Raw genomic sequence first — 9812 nt, 5'->3', positions numbered from 1 at the left:
ACACTTTGCGATGACGATAAGAGAACGATATGTTCTGAGCAGCACCATGATGATGATAGGTCGATAAGAGAACGATATGTTCTGAGCAGCACCATGATGATGATAGGTCGATAAGAGAACGATATGTTCTGAGCAGCACCATGATGATGATAGGTCGATAAGAGAACTGATAATAATGTATAAAAGCCGGCGTACCTGTGAGTTCCTCAGGTGCGTCGCTGCTTGCTCTGAGAGGAGATTACTGACCTGCAGGATTTACTGCTGACCAGCTTAAGCTGATAATCAATGACGGACAGGTGGGGGCGGGGCTTAGAGGTCAGCTAGTGAGTATGGGCGGGGCTTAACAATCTTAAGTAGTGTCTCTACTTTAAAGAGTTGAGGACAGTTTGAGGAAGGTTTGAAGACAGATTGAGGACGGTTGGAGGACAGTTTGAGGACCATCCTCAAAGAGTCATCAAACTGTCCTCAAAGAGTCCTCAAACCGTCCTCAAAGAGTCCTCAAACCGTCCTCAAAGAGTCCTCAAACCGTCCTCAAAGAGTCCCCAAAACTGTCCTCAAAGAGTCCTCAAACTGTCCCCAAAGAGTCCTCAAACCGTCTTCAAACCATCCTCAGACGTCCTCAAACCGCCCTCAAACCGTCTTCAAACCATCCTCAAACCGTCATCAAAGAGTCCCCAAAACTGTCCTCAAACTGTCCCCAAACTGTCCTCAAACTGTCCTCAAACTGTCCTCAAACTATCCCCAAAGAGTCCCCAAAACTGTCCTCAAACTGTCCTCAAACTGTCCCCAAACTGTCCTCAAAGTGTCCTCAAACCGTCCTCAAAGAGTCCTCAAACCATCCTCAAACTGTCCCCAAACTGTCCTCAAACTGTCCCCAAAGTGTCCTCAAAGAGTCCTCAAACCGTCCTCAAACTTTCCTCAAAGAGTCCTCAAACTGTCCCCAAACTATCCTCAAAGAGTCCTCAAAGAGTCCTCAAAGAGTCCTCAAACTGTCCTCAAAGAGTCCTCAAACTGTCCCCAAAGAGTCCTCAAAGAGTCCTCAAACTGTCCCCAAACCATCCTCAAAGAGTCCTCAAAGAGTCCTCAAAGAGTCCTCAAACTGTCCTCAAAGAGTCCTCAAACTGTCCCCAAAGAGTCCTCAAAGAGTCCTCAAACTGTCCCCAAACCATCCTCAAAGAGTCCTCAAACTGTCCTCAACCGTCCCCAAACTATCCTCAAAGAGTCCTCAAACTGTCCTCAAAGAGTCCTCAAACTGTCCTCAAACTGTCCTCAAACTGTCCCCAAACTGTCCTCAAAGAGTCCTCAAACTGTCCCCAAAGAGTCCTCAAAGAGTCCTCAAACTGTCCCCAAACCATCCTCAAACTGTCCTCAAAGAGTCCTCAACCGTCCCCAAACTGTCCTCAAAGAGTCCTCAAAGAGTACTCAAACTGTCCTCAAACCGTCCTCAAACTGTCCTCAAACTGTCCCCAAAGAGTCCTCAAACGTCCTCAAACTGTCCTCAAACCGTCCTCAAACCGTCCTCAAAGAGTCCTCAAACTGTCCTCAAAGAGTCCTCAAACTGTCCTCAAACTGTCCTCAAACTGTCCCCAAAGAGTCCTCAAAGAGTCCTCAAACTGTCCCCAAACCATCCTCAAACTGTCCTCAAAGAGTCCTCAACCGTCCCCAAACTGTCCTCAAAGAGTCCTCAAAGAGTACTCAAACTGTCCTCAAAGAGCCCTCAAACTGTCCCCAAAGAGTCCTCAAAGAGTCCTCAAACTGTCCCCAAACCATCCTCAAACTGTCCTCAAAGAGTCCTCAACCGTCCCCAAACTGTCCTCAAAGAGTCCTCAAAGAGTACTCAAACTGTCCTCAAAGAGCCCTCAAACCGTCCTCAAACTGTCCTCAAACTGTCCTCAAACCGTCCTCAAACTGTCCTCAAACTGTCCCCAAAGAGTCCTCAAACGTCCTCAAACTGTCCTCAAACCGTCCTCAAACCGTCCTCAAAGAGTCCTCAAACTGTCCTCAAACTGTCCTCAAACCGTCCTCAAACTGTCCTCAAACTGTCCCCAAACTGTCCTCAAAGAGTCCTCAAACTGTCCCCAAAGAGTCCTCAAACTGTCCCCAAAGAGTCCTCAAACGTCCTCAAACTGTCCTCAAACCGTCCTCAAACCGTCCTCAAAGAGTCCTCAAACTGTCCTCAAAGAGTCCTCAAACTGTCCCCAAAGAGTCCTCAAACGTCCTCAAACTGTCCTCAAACCGTCCTCAAAGAGTCCTCAAACTGTCCTCAAACTGTCCTCAAACCGTCCTCAAACTGTCCTCAAACTGTCCCCAAACTGTCCTCAAAGAGTCCTCAAACTGTCCCCAAAGAGTCCTCAAAGAGTCCTCAAACTGTCCCCAAACCATCCCCAAACTGTCCTCAAAGAGTCCTCAAAGAGTACTCAAACTGTCCTCAAAGAGCCCTCAAACCGTCCTCAAACTGTCCTCAAACTGTCCTCAAACCGTCCTCAAACTGTCCCCAAAGAGTCCTCAAACGTCCTCAAACTGTCCCCAAAGAGTCCTCAAAGAGTCCTCAAACTGTCCCCAAACCATCCCCAAACTGTCCTCAAACTGTCCTCAAAGAGTCCTCAAACTGTCCTCAAACTGTCCCCAAAGAGTCCTCAAAGAGTCCTCAAACTGTCCCCAAACCATCCTCAAACTGTCCTCAAAGAGTCCTCAACCGTCCCCAAACTGTCCTCAAAGAGTCCTCAAAGAGTACTCAAACTGTCCTCAAAGAGCCCTCAAACCGTCCTCAAACTGTCCTCAAACTGTCCTCAAACCGTCCTCAAACTGTCCTCAAACTGTCCCCAAAGAGTCCTCAAACGTCCTCAAAGAGTCCTCAAACTGTCCTCAAAGAGTCCTCAAAGAGTCCTCAAACTGTCCTCAAACTGTCCTCAAACCGTCCTCAAACTGTCCTCAAACTGTCCCCAAAGAGTCCTCAAACGTCCTCAAAGAGTCCTCAAACTGTCCTCAAAGAGTCCTCAAAGAGTCCTCAAACTGTCCTCAAACTGTCCTCAAACTGTCCCCAAACTGTCCTCAAAGAGTCCCCAAAGAGTCCTCAAAGAGTCCTCAAACTGTCCCCAAACCATCCTCAAACTGTCCTCAAAGAGTCCTCAAACTGTCCTCAACCGTCCCCAAACTGTCCTCAAAGAGTCCTCAAAGAGTACTCAAACTGTCCTCAAAGAGCCCTCAAACCGTCCTCAAACTGTCCTCAAACTGTCCTCAAACCGTCCTCAAACCGTCCTCAAAGAGTCCTCAAACGTCCTCAAACTGTCCTCAAACCGTCCTCAAACTGTCCTCAAAGAGTCCTCAAACTGTCCTCAAACTGTCCCCAAACTGTCCTCAAAGAGTCCCCAAACTGTCCTCAAAGAGTCCTCAAAGAGTCCTCAAACTGTCCTCAAACCGTCCTCAAACTGTCCCCAAAGAGTCCTCAAACCGTCCTCAAACTGTCCTCAAACTGTCCTCAAACTGTCCCCAAACTGTCCTCAAACTGTTCTCAAACCGGCTGCAAGAAAGGTTGAAAATGCAAAGAGTCTGCTGTGAAATCGATGCATCTCAATGGAAAAGCTGGATTTGTATTTGTTTACTTTAACCCGTTTCCTGAAGCCTCGTTAGCCGGGTAAAGATTGGTAATTATCAATCAGGATCAATAAAGTTTTTATCTGAAATAAAACTTTAGGACTTCTCTGACGCCGAGTTTCTGTTTCAGGACGATATTAATATTTAAGTCTCTGAGGAAGAGTTTGAATTCAGTTTGAAATGTTTAATTGATCGTTAAAGGAGCAATCAGTGTTTGATTCCCTCAGCGTCATAATGTGTGATCATTATCCCCCATCAGCGTTTATTACACGATCAGACCTGAGCTGATCAAAGCTTATCAGTTTCATCTGTCTCGTAGGAAAACATTTAAACGACAGATATTTAAAATAAATCTTTATATATGAAAAAAAAAACGTATTAATAGAAATATTAAAATAATTCATAAAATAAATTAGAAAAGTACAATTAGAAGTAGATTTAAAATAAACCAGCGGAGAAATTCACTCTGTGTTTCTGAGAAGAAGCAGGAAGTGAGATTAAATAATAATGAGGGGAACTCCTGTTTACAGACATCACTTTAAAGAGTTCTCTCCTGCTGATGTTCAGGTGTATATCAGTATGTAGTGTCTCTACTTTAAAGAGTCCTCTCCTGCTGATGTTCAGGTGTATATCAGTATGTAGTGTCTCTACTTTAAAGAGTCCTCTCCTGCTGATGTTCAGGTGTATATCAGTATGTAGTGTCTCTACTTTAAAGAGTCCTCTCCTGCTGATGTTCAGGTGTATATCAGTATGTAGTGTCTCTACTTTAAAGAGTCCTCTCCTGCTGATGTTCAGGTGTATATCAGTATGTAGTGTCTCTACTTTAAAGAGTCCTCTCCTGCTGATGTTCAGGTGTATATCAGTATGTAGTGTCTCTACTTTAAAGAGTCCTCTCCTGCTGATGTTCAGGTGTATATCAGTATGTAGTGTCTCTACTTTAAAGAGTCCTCTCCTGCTGATGTTCAGGTGTATATCAGTATGTAGTGTCTCTACTTTAAAGAGTCCTCTCCTGCTGATGTTCAGGTGTATATCAGTATGTAGTGTCTCTACTTTAAAGAGTCCTCTCCTGCTGATGTTCAGGTGTATATCAGCATGTAGTGTCTCTACTTTAAAGAGTCCTCTCCAGCTGATGTTCAGGTGTATATCAGTATGTAGTGTCTCTACTTTAAAGAGTCCTCTCCTGCTGATGTTCAGGTGTATATCAGTATGTAGTGTCTCTACTTTAAAGAGTCCTCTCCTGCTGATGTTCAGGTGTATATCAGTATGTAGTGTCTCTACTTTAAAGAGTCCTCTCCTGCTGATGTTCAGGTGTATATCAGCATGTAGTGTCTCTACTTTAAAGAGTCCTCTCCAGCTGATGTTCAGGTGTATATCAGTATGTAGTGTCTCTACTTTAAAGAGTCCTCTCCTGTATGTAGTGTCTCTACTTTAAAGAGGGTTATTAATCTTTACTCAGAGAGTAACTGGACTCCGGTTTACATCCCATAATAACCCTGTAGCATCACACCTGGCTCTCAGGTAGGGTTACATCACACCGTCGTCACGGTAACAGACAGCGACGACACACACAAACAGGCCGGGGTTTCCCTGGCAACCGTCAGTGACATCATCAACAGCTAACAGGGAAACTCTTTAATGGTTTAATCTAAATAAACATCTATTTATATTATTTGAATATTATATTATTATAATCATTTTTTTTAGCTTGTTGATTTATTTGTATTATTTAAATGTTCAACAATCATTTACCTTTATTACTACAGCATGTTTTTGTGTTTTCCAATGTTCCTTCCTCTTGTTGTCATGGTAACATTAACCCACGGTAGCTTTAATGTGTGGACTTTAATATTTAACATCTGGAAACAGTTTATATGATAAGTTCATGTTTTAGTGAACGTCCTGTTCAGCTGGTTGTTTGAGAGAGGCAGAGAAGCAGAGAGACAGAGAGACAGAGAGGCAGAGAGACAGAGAGACAGAGAGGCAGAGAGGCAGAGAGACAGAGAGACAGAGAGGCAGAGAGGCAGAGAGACAGAGAGACAGAGAGGCAGAGAGGCAGAGAGACAGAGAGGCAGAGAGGCAGAGAGGCAGAGAGACAGAGAGGCAGAGAGACAGAGAGGCAGAGAGACAGAGAGGCAGAGAGGCAGAGAGGCAGAGAGGCAGAGAGGCAGAGAGGCAGAGAGGCAGAGAGGCAGAGAGACAGAGAGGCAGAGAGGCAGAGAGACAGAGAGACAGAGAGACAGAGAGGCAGAGAGACAGAGAGACAGAGAGACAGAGAGGCAGAGAGGCAGAGAGACAGAGAGACAGAGAGGCAGAGAGACAGAGAGACAGAGAGACAGAGAGGCAGAGAGGCAGAGAGACAGAGAGACAGAGAGGCAGAGAGGCAGAGAGACAGAGAGGCAGAGAGACAGAGAGACAGAGAGACAGAGAAGCAGAGAGACAGAGAGACAGAGAGGCAGAGAGACAGAGAGACAGAGAGGCAGAGAGGCAGAGAGACAGAGAGACAGAGAGGCAGAGAGACAGAGAGACAGAGAGGCAGAGAGGCAGAGAGGCAGAGAGACAGAGAGACAGAGAGGCAGAGAGGCAGAGAGGCAGAGAGACAGAGAGGCAGAGAGACAGAGAGACAGAGAGGCAGAGAGACAGAGAGACAGAGAGACAGAGAGGCAGAGAGGCAGAGAGACAGAGAGACAGAGAGGCAGAGAGGCAGAGAGACAGAGAGACAGAGAGGCAGAGAGGCAGAGAGACAGAGAGACAGAGAGGCAGAGAGGCAGAGAGGCAGAGAGACAGAGAGACAGAGAGGCAGAGAGACAGAGAGGCAGAGAGACAGAGAGACAGAGAGGCAGAGAGGCAGAGAGGCAGAGAGGCAGAGAGGCAGAGAGACAGAGAGGCAGAGAGGCAGAGAGGCAGAGAGAACAGAGAGAACAGAGATCTCGGGGGAAACGTCCAGGAATAAATCTTCTCTCTGAGGCGGTCGGAGTTTCCCGTGAACACTTTAATCTTCTCTCTGAAACCGGGACAAAGCCTCAGAAACAACACAGATTACACAACGCTGAGCTCAAAGGTCCTCCAACAGTTCAGCATCAGCACATCTTTCCAAGAGCCCAGTGACCTCTGACCTCTGGAGGAAGCAGCTGACAGCTGGATAACGGGGAGCTAGCAGAGAGCTAACAGAGGCTAAGAGAGAGCTAACAGAGAGCTAACAGAGAGCTCACATTGAGCTAACAGAGAGCTAACATGGAGCTAACAGAGAGCTAATGTGGAGCTAATGGCACAACATTTAAAGAGTATAACGCCAGACAATAACGACACAATAGTCCTAGACCATGGAAATATTTTTGACTTCTTTACTCCTAATTCACATTTTGGTCAGAAAGACTCATTGCTTTCCTTCTAAAACATCCCAAAAAGTACCTGAACCTCAGGGTTTATGAATCAAAACTAAGGAGTTGACCATGTAAGACTTTTCCACCTTTCTTTGACCCAAACAAATATGGCGACTGAAGTAAACAGAGAGGTTCTAGGGCAAAATATCCCCTCATTTTCTCCTAAAAAGCACGCAAAAAAGGGTTTCCCAAACAGCGATAATTCAAGTGGAGGTGCAACTAAACTTTATATTCATTATCAATAAATATGCCAATAGGTATTTGGGTTAACTGGTTAATTTTCATCACACAAAAAAGACACAAAACTACTTCCGAGAGGCAAAAATAAACTATAAAAAGGACAGAAAACCATCACAAAAACACTACAAACAACAACAAAGAGACACAGAAATAGCACAAAGCTGTCAGACTATATAATGTTTACCTAAATATGAACCTGTCATCTCAGCTGAGACATTACACTAATGAGCTTATGTACAGCCTGTCATTAACATAATCCACTGTTATTCACACATATTCATTCATGTGTGAATCAAATGTAAAAACAAAACCCCACTTTATTAATGTCATTTTCCTGCTCAAACTAACCCTTCAGCTAAAATCACATAACACCGGAACCTTTTGTTTTAAAGGAGATAAAACGGCGGAGACCTTCCGGTAACCCAGGAGGAAACAATGCTGCTATCTCTGTCCTGCCTAGCAACCGGGCTCCATTCAGGCCAAACCAAACAAAACCACACAATGTACCAAACTCCACCCAAATATCTGAGTATTTAAGGAAAACATGGGTATAATTACAAATAAACGTTGATTTAAAACAGAAATAGTTCGCAATAAGCTGTTTGGGTTAGTTCTGATGAATTCGGCAAGTATTATATCGACTATTTAGCTCTGTATTTTGAATGAATTGCTTAATAATCTTAACATACAAGCACAAAATGTACCAAACTCCACCCAAATGACTGTGTATTTAACGGAAACGTGGGTATAATTGAAGATAAACGTTGATTTAAGACTAAACTAGTTCATAATAAACTGTTGTGTTTAATGCTGGTGAGTTCGGCATATATTCCATCCACTATTAAGCCCTGTATTTAGCATAAACAGACAACCTGTGCGGCGCGCTCAACCTCCATGTGTCTCACGAGCACACAGGTACCAAACTCCACTCAACTTACTATATATTTAACAAAAACGTGGGTATTTATCAAGATATGTGTTGATTTCAGACAAGTTAGTTCATAATAAGCTGTTTTGGTTACTTCTGATGAATTCGGCATATCATGTATCCACTATTAAACATGTATTTTGAATAAATTGCTTAATAAATGAACTGACAACCTGTGGGTCTATGCGGAACGTGCAGCTGCCCTTCAGGTTTGAACCAAACTCCAGTCACATTACTGTGTATTTAAGGAAAACTTGAGTATTTATCAAAAATATGTTGATTTCAGACTGGACTAGTGCATAATAAGCTCTTTCGGTTACTGCTGGTGAACTCGGCATATATTTAATTCACTATTAAGCCCTGTATTTATCATACATCGCTAAATAAACGTCCCACTCCCCGTTATCTCCTACTACTACGCAACGTTCATTTTCCTCTAAAGAGGCGAGGGAAAACAGCAGTAGTGGGAATACAAGTTCTATCAATATTAATATACTAACAGGTATGTGTGATGTGTGTACACCGAGTAAAAGATGTGATCCCGTAGGTTCCTGTACTCATGCTATTGAGTGTGTGTTGTAATGTAAACATCTACAGGATCATATAATGCATGTTTTTCCAATGAGGTCTGGTTTAAAGCACCGACGGGCCAGAGAGCAGAAGGCAGATCAAGTTGCCTCTTTTTTTTACATTTGCATTTTCTGTAAAATGCTGCAGCAATTAGACCAGATTATAATGAAATAATATATTTATTTAGAGAGACATTTCCCTGTAAAATGTGCACAGACAGAGATGTGTGTATGCAGGAGGGTTTTTAATGCAATCATTAAAGAGCAAGCTTACCTGCATCAAGTCATCCGTTAGAAAAACATGGCACATATAACCGGGGATTCCTCCGGGACCGGGCTCCTCTGGGGGGTCTGTATCCGAGAATAGGAGCTGTTTTTCGGCTGCAAGAGTGTGTGTTTTCCGCTCCTCTGTTCGGAGATGTGACTCCTTTAAAACTTGACTTTGAATTAAAAGCAGATTCAACCTGCAGAAAGGGGCGGGGCTAGCCCTGAGCTGTGACTGACAGGAGGGGGCGGGGCCTGAGCTGTGACTGACAGGAGGGGGCGGGGACTGCCCGCAGCGCTGACTGACAGGCAGGACTCAGTACTACACTACACATGTATAAATAATTGATTAATTATTCCAGGTGATGTGTTTGATGTCTTAAGATATATCAGTTCATAATCAATATTAGTTGTTGTCATACCATGGGTCTCCACTATCAGCTGCAACAAGAAAGGACATCAAATACCACAAACATAAAAATATGAATTCAAAGATTATTGTTATTTCTTTAAAAAAATCTATTGTTAATTTGTAACAGAGTTATAAAGGTTGGTGTAAAATCCTGGTTAAATGAGAGAATTGCGCCATCTGGTGTCACAAACGTGTGCCTGCATTACTGTAGCTTTGTTACGGCAATGGATTGTGGGAGATCCTCACAGCGCGTGAGGATCTCTTGAGGGTAAGGTGCCTGTATTATGTCGGTGGACAAAATGTGTGTTTTTATTTTATTAGGACAATAACGTTCTGTTGTGTTTGTTTAGTTTAATGTTAGTCGTTTAATGCTCACAGCAGTTTTTAGTGTGATTGGCTATTTGTTTTATATGATTTATCAATGT

At 43.7% G+C, this 9812-nt stretch overlaps 2 protein-coding genes across 2 annotated transcripts in view; one reads left to right on the top strand and one right to left on the bottom strand.

Moving 5' to 3' along the window:
- LOC117487664 (proteoglycan 4-like) overlaps positions 1–3558 on the top strand; it is a 7939-nt gene extending 4381 nt beyond the window's left edge. The window contains exon 2 of the mRNA XM_034136301.1: positions 583–3558. Within this exon, the coding sequence (XP_033992192.1) occupies positions 583–3558 (2976 nt within the window). The remainder of the gene's footprint in view (positions 1–582) is intronic.
- LOC117487655 (epidermal growth factor receptor kinase substrate 8-like) overlaps positions 1–9188 on the bottom strand; it is a 47068-nt gene extending 37880 nt beyond the window's left edge. The window contains 1 exon segment of the mRNA XM_034136292.1: positions 8986–9188. The gene's annotated coding sequence lies outside the window, so the exon portion shown is untranslated.
- Between the last annotated feature and the right edge of the window lie 624 nt (positions 9189–9812).

This window comes from Trematomus bernacchii, unplaced genomic scaffold, assembly GCF_902827165.1.
Source record: "Trematomus bernacchii unplaced genomic scaffold, fTreBer1.1, whole genome shotgun sequence".
NCBI classification, from domain to species: domain Eukaryota; kingdom Metazoa; phylum Chordata; class Actinopteri; order Perciformes; family Nototheniidae; genus Trematomus; species Trematomus bernacchii.
The sequence above is the reverse complement of the archived record's forward strand: the minus strand, read 5'-3'. Positions and strand labels throughout refer to the sequence as shown.